This window comes from Artemia sp. Qi Xiang Cuo, chromosome 16 (genome assembly GCF_049724085.1).
Source record: "Artemia sp. Qi Xiang Cuo chromosome 16, ASM4972408v1, whole genome shotgun sequence".
Taxonomy (NCBI): Eukaryota; Metazoa; Arthropoda; class Branchiopoda; order Anostraca; family Artemiidae; genus Artemia; species Artemia sp. Qi Xiang Cuo.
The window spans coordinates 54,509,363-54,524,908 of NC_142809.1; the positions used below are offsets into that span (position 1 = coordinate 54,509,363).

General features: G+C 37.1%; 2 protein-coding genes across 3 annotated transcripts in view; one reads left to right on the forward strand and one right to left on the reverse strand.

The window, feature by feature from the left end:
- Positions 1-11,698, forward strand: part of LOC148943105 (NAD(P)H oxidoreductase RTN4IP1, mitochondrial-like) — a 75,188-nt gene extending 63,490 nt beyond the window's left edge. The window contains exon 11 of the mRNA XM_089102480.1: positions 11,360-11,698. Coding sequence (XP_088958606.1) covers positions 11,360-11,396 — 37 coding nt within the window. The 3' untranslated portion in view covers positions 11,397-11,698. The remainder of the gene's footprint in view (positions 1-11,359) is intronic.
- A 3,482-nt stretch (positions 11,699-15,180) lies between these two features.
- mRpL46 (mitochondrial ribosomal protein L46) overlaps positions 15,181-15,546 on the reverse strand; it is a 42,284-nt gene continuing 41,918 nt past the window's right edge. For both annotated transcript variants that reach the window (XM_089102797.1, XM_089102796.1), the window contains exon 6: positions 15,181-15,361. In XM_089102797.1, the coding sequence (XP_088958923.1) occupies positions 15,206-15,361 (156 nt within the window). In that variant the 3' untranslated portion in view covers positions 15,181-15,205. The remainder of the gene's footprint in view (positions 15,362-15,546) is intronic.

Below are 15,546 nucleotides of genomic sequence, written 5' to 3' on the forward strand. Positions count from 1 at the left end.
CAGTATCTTCAATTATAAGCCGTACTTAAAAGTTCTTTCCAACATTTAGCCAGCTCGAATGGATGGTCAATACTGACACTTTTCCCCGTATTTCTTAGATTACCAACACAAGCCATAATATTTTCCTTATGTCGAAGATTTAGAACAGATACAAGAATAGGGTCCGATGCCGGACGCGAGTTTTGTTTCCTGGGACTTTTAGCCTTGCTTCTAAGTCTATAGATGGCTGTGAACTTAATATTCCTGTAGTGCCGTGCCGACATTTCTGACAAAAAATCATTAAAGATTTCTTCGATATTTTCATTTTCCTTGTTAGGAATTCCATGATAAGAAGATTCTTGCGTTTAAGATACAATTCAGTTCTTAAAACCTGGTTTTTAACTGCCACAAGAGCTGATTTCATGCCAGTGTTTTCTTGTTTCACCGATGCATTCTCCGTACGAAGATTTTCTACCAGTTGCTTTAAGTTGTCCATACGCTCATCGAAATACTTTTTCGTGAGAGACATCGCTAATTATATTGTATCTGTAAATAATACGTCGCTAAATGTATTGAACACTCGCTTCTTTGCTCAACTCATAAAAATGACTTTTCAAAGAAACTTACGGGTATGGGCCCTTTTCTTTATAAAATCCAAATATGAGGGGCCCCGGAAACAATAATACAATAATTGATATAAAACGGGATTTCACAGTTGAGAACTATCACGTTTATTTTAAGCTTTCTTGCAAAAGTAGTGTCGGTTGCGTTAGCTTTCTCATCAGCGGCAAAAACGTTTTCCTTGAGAAGTGGCTCAAGTGGTGACCAATGTTGATCGTTCGAATTGGTATTGCCACTGCGGGATCTCCAATTGCCTTCAACACCAGACATCGAATTTTTTTTAGCAGCAGATTGCCTAAGGGGTGGCTGTTTTTTACAGAAATCGGGATTCCTGTCAAATGGTGACCAGTGCTGGTCGTACGAATTTGTATTGCCACTGCAGGATCTCCAATTACCTTCAATACTACAAATTGATTGTTTTAGTAGCAAATTGCCTAAGGGTGGCTCATTTTTACAGAAATCGTGATTCTTGTCAAGTGGTGACCTATGCTGGTCGTACGAATTGGTATTGCCACCGTGGGATCTCCAATTACCTTCAATACCAGACATCTAGAAAATTGCCTAAGGGGTGGCTCTTTTTACCGAAATCGGGATTCATTTCAAGTGGTGACCAATGCTGGTCGTAAAAATTAGTATTGCCACTGCGGCATCTCCAATTACCTTCAATACTAGACATTGAATTGTTTTAGTAGCAAATTGCCTAAGGGGTGGCTCTTTTTTACAGAAATCGGGATTCCTGTCAAGTGGTGACCAATGCTGGTCGTACGAATTGATATTGCCACTGCGGGATCTCCAATTACCTTCAATACCAGACATCAAATTGTTTTTAGTTGCAAATTACCTAAGGGCTGGCTCTTGTTTACAGATTAATTAAAAAAATTTTCCACAAAATAAGTTTTTCAAAGAAAAGTAAAGAACTCCATTAAACAAAAAATGAACAAAAATAAAATTAAATAATCTACCAAGCGTGAAAATACCACAAATCAGCATCGATAAATAAATAGAACCCAAGACAAATAGAAATTACAACAAAAAACCGAGTTAAACTCAAAACGAGCAGAAATTAAGATAAGTTGGGCTCAAAACTCCTATGTCTTCCCAAGGCCAGAACATAATTTGCACTTTACTGAAAAAAATATAAATGTTTTTACTTTTTTAACTTTGATAAATGAAATAATATTAACATTTTGATTACTAAATATCAGTATATGTATATTAAACTGACAATGCACATTCATTTGTATTTTTTTCAGTAAAGTGCATTTTGATTTAATCTTATGGCAACATTTAGTTTTTAAACATAAAGTCAAATGGGAGGGTGGGCGTGGGAGGGGGTCTAGTTTCCCTCCAATCACTTTCGACTATCAAAAAGGGCATGAGCCCTTTCTATTTTCAATATAATGAGCCCTTTTCGAAGTTCCTACGTCAACTCCTTTGATACAAAGTGCCCTGGTCTAAACAACAACATACAACAATTATACCCACATCGATATTTACTATAAAAATGTAAAGCCTTCCAATCACTTTCGACTATTAAAAAGGGCACTAGGCCTTTCGATTTCCAATCGTATGAGCCCTTTTTGAGTTTCTACGACAAAACTTCCTATAAACACCTTATATGCCCCCAGGGCATAAATTACAACACTTACCCTAAGGGCTGTGAGGGTGGTTGTCATCCTCTAAGACCTAATTTCCAGAACTTTCAACTACGTTAAACAAAATTGCTATCTCAAACATTTGATTGGATGTCTCTGGGAAAATGGCAGACGTGAGAGGGGCGTTAGTCTTTCTCAAATCACTTTCAACTATTAAAAAAGGCACTAGCCCTTTCAATTTTCAATCAAATGAGCCCATTTGAAGTTTCTACGACAACGCTTTCAACAAAAACCTTATATGTCCCCAGGGGATAACTTACAACCCTCGCCCTGAGGGCTGGAGGGGTTGTCATCCTCAAATACCTAATTTCCAGAACTTTCTACTACGTTGAACAAAATGGCTATCTTAAAATGTTGATTGGATGTGCTTGGGGGAATGGTGTGTGTGAGAGGGGGGTTAGTTACCCTCCAATCAATTTCAACTGTTAAAAAGGGCACTAGCCCTCTCAGTTTCCAATTGAATGAGCCCCTTTTGAAGTTTTTACGACAACTCTATCATTAAAAACCTTATATGCCCCTAGGGCAGAACTTAAAACCTTTTCCCTGGGGGCTCTGTGAGATTTGTCATCCTTAAATACATAATTTCCAGAACTTTCAACTACGTTGAACAAAATGGCTATCTCTAAACTTTGATTGAATGTGTTTGGGGAAATGGTGGGCGTGAGAGGGGGATTAATTACTCTCCACTCACTTTCAACTATTAAAAAGGATAATTTCAATCCCTAATCAAATGACCCCCATTTGAAATTTCTACAACAACTTTCTACATAAACCTTATATGACCACAGGGCATAGCTTACAACCCTTGCACTGAGGGCTCTGATGGGCTTATCCTCCTAAAAGACCTGTTTTCCAGAACTTTCGACGACGTTGAAAAAAATGGATATCTCAAAATTTTGATTGGATGTGTTTGGGAAAATATTGGGCGTGAGAGGGGGTTAGTTGCCCTTTAATCACTTTCGACTATTAAAAGGGCAGTAGCCCTTTCAATGTTCAATTAAATGAGCCATTTTTGATGTTTTACAACATCGCTTTCTATAGACATGCTCCCAGGGCATAACTTACAACCCTTGCCCTGAGGGTTGTGAGAGGGGGATGGGTTGTAATCCTTAAAGACCTAATTTCCGAAACTTTCAACTACGTTGAATAAAATGGCTACGGTATCTAAAAATTTTGATTGGATATGTTTGGGGCAAAGGTGGGCGTGAGAGGGGGGTTAGTTGCCCTCAAACCACTTTTGACTATTAAAAGGGCACTAGCCCTTTGAATTTCCAATCGAATGAGCCCTTTTTCAAGTTTCTACGACAAAGATTTCAATAAAAACCTTATATGCCCCAGGGCATAACGTATAACCCTTGCCCTGAAGACTGTGGAGGGAGTGTCCTGCTCAAAGGTATAATTTCCTGAACTTTAAACTGTGTAGAACAAAATGGCTATCTCAAAATTTTGATTGGATATGTTTGGGGAAATGGTGGGTGTGGAAGGGGTGTTAGTTGCCTTCCAATCACTTTCGACTATTAAAAAGGGCACTAGCCATTTCAATTTCCAATCAAATGAGCCCTTTTTGAACTTTCTACGACGACGTGTTTTATAAAAACCTTATATGCCCCCAGGGCATAACTTATACAGTTGCGCTGAGGGCTGTGGGGGAGTGTCATCCTCAAAAACATAATTTCTATCTGGAAATCCACAATACTGAACAAAATGGCTATCTAAAAATTTTGATTTGGCGTGTTTGGGGAAAAGGTGGACGAGATAGGGGAGGGGGCTAGTTGCCCGCAAATCACTTTTGACTATTAAAAAGGGCACTAGACCTTTGAATTTCCAATCGAATGAGCCCTTTTTCAAGTCTCCACGACAAAGATTTCAATAAAAACTTATATGCCCCCAGGACGTAACTTATAACCCTTGCCCTGAAGACTGTGGGGGGAGTGCGTGGAAGGGGTGTTAGTTGCCTTCCAATTACTTTCGACTATGAAAAAGGGCACTAGCCATTTCAATTTATATTCAATTGAGCCGTTTTTAAAGTTTTACAAATTCACATTCTATAAAATCTTATTAGTTCCACCGTATTGAAATTACAGCCTTTGTCCCGAGCGCTGTGAAGGGGTCGTTATCCTCTAACACAACGTTTATAAAACCTGAACCCACGCTGTATAAAATGGCTATCTCAAAATTTTGCTTGGATGTGTTTGGGGAAAAGGTGGGCGTGAAATGGGGGTTAGTTGCCCTCCAATCACTTTCGACCTTTGAATTTCCAATCGAATGTACCTTTTTTGAAGTTTCTACAACAACGCCTTCTATAAAAACCTTATATGCCCCCAGAGCATAACTTACAACCCTTGCCCTGAAGGCTGTGCGGGAGTGTCCTCCTCAAAAAAATAATTTCTATCTGGAAATCAACTACGCTGAACAAAATAGCTATCTCTAAATTTTGATTGGAATGGTTTTGGGGAATGATGGGCGTGCGGGGACTGTTAACCTCAGGATATTTTTGAATAGGAAAAAGGGCTCTAGCTCTTTGGATGTTCTGCTGCTCTAGCCTTTTTTGAAGTTTCTGCTACAGCACCTACTTTAAATCCCTAATATGCCCCCAGTATATAGCGTACAATTGTTGCCCTGAGGACTGTGGGGGAGTTTCCTCCTCAAAGGCACAACTTCTATCTAGAAATCAACTATGATGAACAAACTGGCTTTCCCAAAATTTTGATTGTAGGTGTTTCGTGAATTTGTGGGCTTGTAAGGGTTATTAGTCGCCTTACGTTCCCTCTTTACGCTTAAAATGGGTAAGAGTCATTCCAATTTCCAATTGAATGAGCAATTTTCGAAGTTTCTTCGACAACTTCTTCGTTATGAAGTGCCCTGCTCTAAAGAAAAAAATAATAAATGATGCATTGTGCCAACATCGTTCTTATATGCCCTCAGGGCATAACATAAAACCCTTGCCCCTAGAGTTGTGGGGGAGTGTCCTCCTCAAAAACATATTTTCTACCTGGAAATCAACTACGCTGAACAAAATGGCTATCTCAAAATTTTGATTGGATGTTTTTGGGGGAATGATGGACGGGGGGGGGGCTAGTTGCCCTCCAATCACTTTAGACAATTAAAAAGGGCACTAACCCTTTGAATTTCCGATCGAATGAGTCTTTTTTGAAGTTTCTACGACAACGCCTTCTATATAAACCTTATATGCCCCCAGGGCATAACTTAAAACCCTTGCCCCGAGGGTTGTGGGGGAGTGTCCTCCTCAAAAACATATTTTCTATAGGGAAATCAACTACGCTGAACAAAATGGCTATCTCAAAATTTTGATTGGATGTGTTTGGGGAAATGATGGGCGTGGGGGGGGCTTGTTGCCCTCCAATCACTTTCTAGCATTAAAAAGGGCACTAGCCCTTTGAATTTCCAAGCGAATGGGCCTTTTTATAAGTTTTTTCGACAACGCCTTCAATAATAACCTTATATGCTCCAAGGGCATAACTTACAGCCCTTTCCCCGGGGTTGTGGGGGAGTGTCCTCCTCGAAAACATATTTTCTATCTGGAAATAAACTAGCCAACGCTGAACAAAATGAGTATCTCAAAATTTTGATTAGATTTGTTTGGGGGAATGATGGGCGTGGGCGGGGCCAGTTGCTCTCCAGTCACTTTTGACTATTAAAAAGGGCACTAGCCACTCAAATTTCCAATTGAATGAGCCCTTTTCGAAGTTTCTACGACAACTCCTTCGATATGAAGTGGGGTATGGAGGAACAAAACAAAAACAAAAAACATTGTGCCCACATCGTTCTTTACTTAGGCAGCGCTGTCGCGCTGCCTATGAAATCGGGATTCCTGTCAAGTGGTGACCAATGCTGGGCCTGCAATACCTGACATCGAATTATTTTTAGTTGCAAATTACCTAAGGGGTGGCTCTTTTTTACAGAAATCGGGACTCCTGTCAAGTGGTGACCAATGCTGATCGTACGAATCGGTATTGCCACCGCGGGATCGCCAGTTACCTTCAATGCCAGACATCGAATTGTTTTAGTAGCAAATTGCCCAAGGGGTGGCTCTTCTTTTTATCGATTAATTAAAAAAAACTTTTTCCACAAAGTAAGCTTTAAAGCAAAAGGGAAAGTACTCCATTAAACCAAAAATGAACAAAAATAGAATCAAATAATCTACCAAGCATTCAACTACGACAAATCAATCTTAATAAATAAATGAAACCTCAAAACAAACAGAAATTAAAATAAATAACAGAGTTAGATTCAAAACGGGCAGAAATTAATATGAGTAGGGTTCTAAACCCCATGCTTTCTAAAAGTCAGAACATAATTTGTACTTTACTGAAAATAATTCAAATGAATTTACTGAAAAAATGTGAATTGTCAGTTTAATATACATATAGTTTAATATACAAATGGCGACATCATCTCAAAATTACAATTTTCTGTTTGATAAACTCTTAAAATATATTTTTTTAAATATCAATTCACTGCAAAGCACTTTTGAAAAACACAGTTTTTATGTATGGTATTGAAGGTAATTGGAGATGCCGCGGTGGCAATATCGATTCGTACGATCAGCGTTGGTCACCACTTGACAGGAATCCCGATTTCATAGGCAGCGCAATAGCGCTGCCCAAAGAACGATGTTGGCACAATGTATTAGTTTTATTTCTAGACCAGGGTACTTCGTACCGTAGGAGTTGTCGTAGAAACTTCGAAAAGGGCTCATTCAATTGAAAATTGAAGGGGCTAGAGTCCATTTTAATAGTCGAAAGTGATCGGAGGGCAGCTAACCCCCCTTCGACGCCCACCACCTCCCCAAACACATCCAATCAAAATTTTGAAATAGCCATGTTGTTCAAAGTATTTGATTTCCAGAAAGAAATTATGTTTTTGAGGAGGACACTCCCCCCCGAGCCCTCAGGGCAAGGGTTGTAAGTTATGCCCTGGAGGCATAAAAGGGTTTTATAGAAAGTTTTGTCGTAGAAACTTCAAAAAAGGCTCATTCGATTAGAAATTCAAAGGGTTAGTGTCCTTTTTAATAGTCGAGAGTGATTGGAGGGCAACTAACCCCTCTCTCACGCCCACCTTTTTCCCAAACACATCCAATCAAAATTTTGAGGCAGCCATTTGGTACAATGCACCTGAAAGATCAGGAAACTAGGTCTTTGAGGATGACAAACCCCCCCCCCCCCCCACGCACACACACACAACTCTGAGGACAAGGGTTGTAAGTTATGCCCAGGGGGCATATAAGGTTTTTATAGAAAGTATTGTCGTAGAAACTTCAAAAAGGGATCATTCCATTGGAAATTGAGAGAGCTAGTGCTCTTTTTAATAGTCAAAGGTGATTGAAGGGCATCAATCACTTTTTGGAGGAAGAGCCTTACATGTATAACTTTTTCACCGTGTATAGAGTATACACTCTTAAAATATGTTTTAAGAGTTTATAAAACAGAAAGTTGTAATTTTGAGATGACATTGACGCCATTTATTATTAACGTCATAGCAGGAAGAGTCAAAAGTTAGATTTAAATAATGATGAAGACTCGTACGGAGGGTTCAAAACAAAACAACTTTTTCACCATGTACAGAGTGTCTTTGAAAATATTTCATTCAGAACACTAAAGACGATTTTAAACGTTTAAACCTAAACTACGTAAGTAGCTAATAGATGTACACTTTTATTGTTGATTAATTTTTTATAAGTCCTGATTGAGCAAAGTAAGACGACAAAGAGCCGTTTCCTACTATGGTTGTTCAAAAATCGTCCGATGACAAGAAGAAAATGTACTTCCCTTGTAAATATGCAATGATGAAGCAAAAAAAAATTTATTGAAAATTCTATCCTTTTTTATAGAGTTTTTGAACCTAGTAAAAAGCAAACCACTGTTTCGAATTTATTGCTCTTTAACAGCGCATGCGCTGAAAAAGAAAAGAATCAAAAAGGAAACGGAGGCTAAATTCATTCCCATTTGTCTTACGGTGCTCCATTTGGGCAAGTAACTTCATTTCTTGTTATAAATTAAATAAAAAAAAAACAAGTTTTTTTTACTGAAATTAAGGAGCAACATTAAAGCTTAAAACGAACAGAAATTATTCCGTGCTTGAAAGGGGCTGTCCACTCCTCAACGCCTCGCTCTGTACGCTAAAGTTTTTATTGTTTTGAAAAATAGACTTGTGAGAAAGAGTCAAACTTAAGCGTAAAGAGCAAGGCGTTGAAGAGGGGACAGCCCCTTTCGTATACGGAATAATTTCTGTTCGTTTTAAGTTTTAATGTTGCTCCTTACTTTCAGTTAAAAAAAACTTGTTTTTTTTATTTAATTTCTAAACGTTTTTGAATTAATGCAGGTTTTGATTTTGGCTCACCGTACATTAATAATTAAAACGAAATTCGCATATTAATTTTACTTTTTTTGGTTAAATGGCTTTTTCGAAAGTTCTTTAATTTTATGTATGAACGTTTTTATTATTAATAAATATACGTAACTTACGAATTATCTTCCGTAAGGAAATTCTATATTTATATAATTTTAATACGTATTTTAGGGGGTTCGTCCCCTAGTGAATACCCCGCTCTTTACATTAAAGTTCACATTTTGTGTCCACTTTTTAAGAATGGTTAATTAGTTATAAGGGCCGTTAATTAGAATGAACCAATATATTCAAAGTACTAAAAAAAACTTCAGCGTAAAGAGAAATGCATTAACTAGGGTATAAATCCAACCACATGCGTAACAATTTCTGTTCGTTTTAAATTCTTATGCTGCTCCGTACTTTCAGTTGAAAAACTTGTTTTTTTTTATTTAATTTCTGATCTTTTTTTAAACGATGCTTGGAAATCTGCCGTCCCCGTCCTAGCAATGTCTCTCCCCCCCTGAAAACATCCTCCATGGAAAGATCCTGCCACGTAACCCCCTCCCCCCTCCACTACCAGCAAAAATCCCCCCTAAAAACGGATGTATGCTTCCCAATAAACAATACTATATGTAAACATTGGGACATGGTCATAACTTGTAGCCCTTCCCCCGGGGACTGTGGGGGATTAAGTCATCCTTAAAGACATAGTTAATATATTTTTCGACGATGCCGAACAAAATGGTTATCTCAAAATTTTGATCGGGTGATTTTGGGAAAAAAATGAGCGTGGGAGGGGGCCTAGTTGCCCTACATTTTCTTTTGGTCACTTTAAAACGGCACTATAACTTTTAATTTTCGTTCGAATTAGCTCTCCCGCGATGTTCTAGAACTACTGGGTCGATGCGATCACCCCTGAAAAAACAAAAACAAATAAACACGCATCCGTGATCTGATGGTGTGATTTTCATTAAAGTTCTAGTATTTTTAGGGGGTGTTTCCCCCTTTTTTCGAAAATCAGGCACATTTTCTCAGGCGCGTAACTTTTGATGAATTGGACTAAACTTGATGAAACTTATATATTTGAACTCAGCATAAAAATCCGATTCCTTTGAAGTGTCTATTGGTATCAAAATTCTGTGTTTTAGGGTTTCGGTTACTATTGAGCCGGATCGCCACTTACAGTTCGTTACCACGAACTGTTCGAAAAGAGTTCAAATCATCCAAAATAATGTAGTTCAAATTATGTCACCTTTTCAACACACAGATCACATCAGTCTTCATTTCAAATTTACCGAGATATTTGATGTATCCAAGACTCGAGATTTCCAGACTGCAAATTTTTGTTTCAAGTATTTCAGTAACCTCCTCCCATCTTCATTTCAAAATTTGTTTACGTTAAATTAAGATTTGCATCCTTACGACACACGACATTCGTCTGACATAGTCCAAAAAGCGCCCACTACGAAAAGACTTTCTTTTTTAATTAGATCTTTTGTACCGAATATTTGGAATTCACTCCCCTGAGACAGACCGAATTCAAAGAATCTTATATCTTTTAAGCGAGCAGCAAAGGGTCATTACAGAAAAAGTGTTAATTGCTGTCCTCCTCCAGGTTTGTTTATTCTCCCCATTTTATTTTCCCTTTTTTTCTCGTTCCCTATTGCTTTCTCTCTCTTCTTCTTTTCTTACCTTTAAAGTTGAAACCAAAGTTTGATTTATTTATTGGTTTACTTTTCTCCTCTTTTTTCTTCTTGATACGTTCAGTTAATTTATTGTTTCTGTTTGTTTTTAATTAATATTAGTTAATTTCCTGCCCTGGCCAAGCGTTTTTTTTTGTGCTTTCCTGGCAGGAATGTTATGTAAGTTATTTATTTTGTTAAATAAAGATAAATGAAACTGAAACTGAAAAACTATCTATGATTTTGTCGGGTTTTCAAGGGGGGCTGAGAAACTCTAGTGATATATATTAGGCCATGGTGATTCCAATGGTGTACCGTTATAAAAAAGAAAGTTCCGTGGTAAAAAAGTTACGTGACTCCCCCTTCAATTAAGAGATTTTTAATTTACTACGTCATCTTAGATCACGCTAAGGGTTAGTTGAAAATATAATTTGGGTTAGTTAAAAATATAATATAAGGGTTAGTTGAACATATAAATTGAAAAATGTTGTTACTAGAAACTTTTTATAACTATAAATTTGAGCTGGATTTAACAAGCTGCAATAGGACTATGATGAAATGTTCAAGTGTATTTCATCGAAGGTGTTCGTAGAAATAATTTCGGCGGAAGAGAAGGAGCTAGACGACCGAGAAACTTTTTGAAAGAGTAGGGGCAAATTAAAAAAAAAAATTAACCAAAAATCAAAAATTTTTCTCGAAGTTTACTGCAGTTTTTAACTTCTTGTGTTGCTCTTTGCTTTGCTTATTAATACAAAAACAGATTGTCTAAAGTTCGTCATAAAAAAAATAGCTCCATGCGGAAACTAAAGCCAAAAAAAATAGTGTCTTGCAATTTTGGTCAGCATAAGAAGCTGTATTTTCTTTGTACATACAGAATATTTTACGTACGAATATGGAGGGATGGGAGGGGAGCAGCTAAAAAAAACTTAGAAATATACAAATTATATCGACAATACAAAAATGAAGGTATAAAAATTATCAGATTTTGTTTGTGGGGGAGGGGGCTTAAGACTGCGCACCTCAGCATACTCGCCTGATATATAGCTTAATTATTTATATTAAAAATAATTTCAGGAACAGAATTTGGATCAATCATGAAGAAGATCTGTAGCAGAATTCCCAGTGCCTCAAGAAGTCCTCCTTAGCTAGTCCTTGTATAGTGTTACCAAATAATAGTACGTTATGAATGAAGAAGTAAAGTTTATTTTTGTCCAACTAGTTGTATTCCAATTCGATCTTAGCGCCGTCCTGGTGTTGAACCTCAATGTTGTTTACAAAACACCCGCAATTTTTAAAAATAAGTATTGATGACCTCGGCGCCAGGTCGACGCTAAAATCAATTTCGAAAAGGGCTAATTAGTTTTCTACTAATTGTACTAACAAACACAGACATTTCAGTAAATATTAGTTTAATAAAGTTTTTCTTTATCTTTTTTGGAAACGTTGTAAACATAGACGTGCCCACGCGCAGGAAGTCTTCTCAGGGTAAAAAAATTTCCCCTGTATCCCGTATCCTAGGTATGGGATGAAGGTTCGCTTCCCTGTATGTGTCGACTAAAACCAGAGTATTCTGAGAGGGGGTGGGGGGATGCAAATCGAACTACTAGAAGGTGAAATGTTCAGGCGGTTAGGTAATTAGAAAAAATAGATTACCTTGCAAGTTATTCCAAGCTAAACAGCCCGTATTCTAGGGGGCTTGTGAAAACAACAGATAAAAAGTGTACTATTTATGAACTGCTGCAGCCAAAATGGGCACTATTGTGGGCATGGATGGAGTTCCAGATTATGGCTATTATGGACGATAAATTATATCTCTTACTTTAATATAATTGGTAAGTGTCTGGAATTCCATGAGAAAACCTGCTTATTTGTGTGCATTCACCAAAGGTATAAAACCAACTAACAAGCGTGGCTAGCTGAGATAGCAAAGCATGAGACTCCAAATATTGCATATTTGCAGGTTCGAACCCAATGTAATGCTTTTTTCGTTTGTGAAAGTAAGTGTTGATAACATATCCATTTTGTCTAATGGCTGAGAGATCGAGTTGAATCTTCCAGGGACAGCGTTTTTAAGGTGAGTCACGAAATGGTCGCTAATCCATAGATTAGATTTCACAGGAGGGCAGAAAGAATGGAAAATGTGTTATGGGTGTTTGATTCTTCTTAAGAATCCAAAAACACAAATTACTTTTCCTATTACAAAATTTGTAACTCATAAAGAAGACGGCGAAATCTCAATTTGTGTGGAGTGGTGTTGGAAAAACTCGACGGGAGATTTTAAAAATGCTTCCTCTTAATATGTACATGGCGGTTCTTATAGTCCGTAATTTGGCTCATTGTGTATAAAAAGCCTTTTTTTATATCAAAGATAGGGTAAAAGCCATTTTGATATTAAACTTACATTTCACAACTAATTAGGCCAGCAAAAAAAGGATACATTAAAAAGCATTTGGTAAAAACTGGAAACTTACTCAATTGCTTGCAAACCAAATGCTACAGGAGAAAACAAATAGAGCGATCAATAGAGCTTGCTTCGTTTAATAGGGCCGGTTATAAACGGAAGTTTTACAAAATAATATTGACACATAACACCTTTAGAATTACTGCAACTGGTAAATTTTTTAAGCGTATGCTGCAAAGTAATCTAAGTGTGAAAACAAACTCTTTCCAGTAGGTACTGATCGGTACGTAATTGATAAACTTTAAATTTGCCTGGAACTGATTACCTGGAACTTAATTTGCCTGAAACTATATTAAAGTGATTTGCAATTTCATTTATGTATTTTATATACTCCTCGATTTTGAGGGAAATAAATAAATAAAACATGGCAACGAAATTTTTTTCCAGGGGCAACGAACCTGCAAATAATTTTCCAAGGAAGGATGGGAAGGGGCTAAGGTTTGAAACTAAGTGAACTTACAAAGTAAACTAAAGGTATATTCTCAGCTTTTTTGTCGAATTCTATTTAAGCCTATAATATGATCATGACTGTAAAGTGGTTCAGTGCCATCTATAGTTTTACATTTATATTATCTAGATTTTCCCATCGCTTCTGTCATGCATACGATACTCCTTTTATGAGTAAAACACATTATATATTGCAATAAGCCTTTTTGTATCGACCCAAAAAGACTGAAAAACGCCCAAAAGTTCTTTGTGGATTTATGACACATAGATTCACTATGCATATCATGATTTTCCCTATAACCTATTTTGTAGCGCAATTGGTAGGAACCTACTTCTGACAGAATGTTCATTGTGATTTTAGGAGAGTAATATTTACATTTTCTAATTAATTTAAACTGGCGAGGGGCAGCCCCTCTGACTAAACTCTCTATGCAGCTCTAAGATTTCTTAAAAATTCTAGGGCACATGAACATACAAGTAAAACAAATGAATATTGCCTCCTCCTTGAGGAGGAGGCAACCCCCTTTATATACGTAATAATTTCTGTTCGTTTTAAGTTTTAATATTGCTCCTTACTAACAGTTGAAAAAAAATTGTTTTTTATTTAATTTTTAAAATATAGATTGAATTTAATTTTGGAGGAATAATGTTAGAGCTTCAAGAGGAATTTGTTTATTTGGGTGGTAAGTTTAGCGCGCTAAAGAGGATGTCAAGGCATGTAAAAGATTGTAATTTAAGGGGTAATAGGCGAATAAATATGCTATTGATCAGTAATTCATGTCAGCTAGCTGATATGAGGATTTAGAAAAGAGTTTTCCAGACAAAAGTAGCTTCTAGTCTAAATTATGGCTCCGAGGTTTAGGGTTTCGCTAAAACAGCTAAGCTAGAAGAAGTTTAGCTAAGACGTTTTAGGAGAATTTTGAATTGAAAGATTCATTTAGTTCAGTGGTACTGAAAGGAAATTTGGGGATTTTTACTCTAAGGAATGTGAAATTGATTAGAATGGGGAAATATTGGGAGAAAATAATTGGGCTATCTAGAGTTCGGCTTCTTAAGTCAGCTTGGAGAGTTTGAAGGACGGTAGACGTGATTCATGGCAAATCAGGTCAAGAAAATACTGGACCTTTTTTGCCTATCGGAGATGTGGAATGAAGGAAAATGCCCCGATGGATGAGAGCGTGTCAGTACGGAAGGAAGTCCAGCAAACCTTTAACGACCAAGAAATCCAAGAATGGCAAGCCCAAAAGGACCAATCTATATCTTTGAGGTGTCACTCCCGAGCTAGTGTTGGGAGGATGAGGTTTATTTTAAATTTGGGTTAAATAGAGAGGATTTTAAAAACTTGTTGCTGGTGAGAAGGGATAGTTAGGATGTAGGGAAGAGAAGAAAATTCTTGGAAAATTTTAGGGTGCGGTTGGCCCCTACTTTTGCCCTATGTGTGGATGAGAATCTCTTTCATTGTGTATCCGAGTGGGAAGAGCTGCCCGAGTCTCTTCATTTTCGGAGTCTCTTCTAGACGAGTGTTTGGGAGTGAATGGTGGTTAATTGAACGGATGTGTGAGAGGAACGCGTGTGCTCTTAAACAGTTGTGTAAGTTTCTTCGTATAGGGAATTATGTTTGAGGGGATAGTTTGTTATGGTTTTTAGGAGTTGAATCTTAAAATGGTTGTTGTTTGTTGGTTCGGATTGTTGTTTGTTGGTTAAAATATTGCCTTTATGTTTGTTTTTTTTCTTGGTTATTGGTTACTGTTGTTTGTTGGTTAAAATATTGACCTTGTTGCCTCTATGGTTGTATTTTTGAACGGGTTTCTACAATTTAAGGTCGTACTTGGTTCCTCGAGCTTTGTGTTGTAGGCTGTATTTTGTGTTGCTATGGCCTACAGTAAATCTTATCTTATACTCTTAAGACTGGTGACATTTGCACCAAATTTCTTCCATTTTTTAGAACTTAAAAACCTAATGTTTGATTGAACATGTCAACTAAAATTCATTAGAAGTCTATTTAAAAAAAACTAATCTTCATCAATTAAAAATTCGGTAACGGATTTCCGATATTTTTCTGGCAAATAACTGGCTAGTTCATCCCGGCCCAACCATGCAAAATCTTCAATGCAGGATCCTTTCTTAAGCGGCGAATCGCTAGTAACATGTGCCTTGAAGAAAAATACCTAAAAAAAAGACTCCAATAAAAATCCACAAATAAGACAACTAGGGAATATAGTAAACGTAAACGTTCGTACCGCATTTTTTACAGAATGGGACCTAAAGATCCTTCACATTGCATATGTAAGACATAGCGTTACGTCTAATGCTAAGGTTATAGCGCTTCCTGTTACGGTTCTTACATCTATCT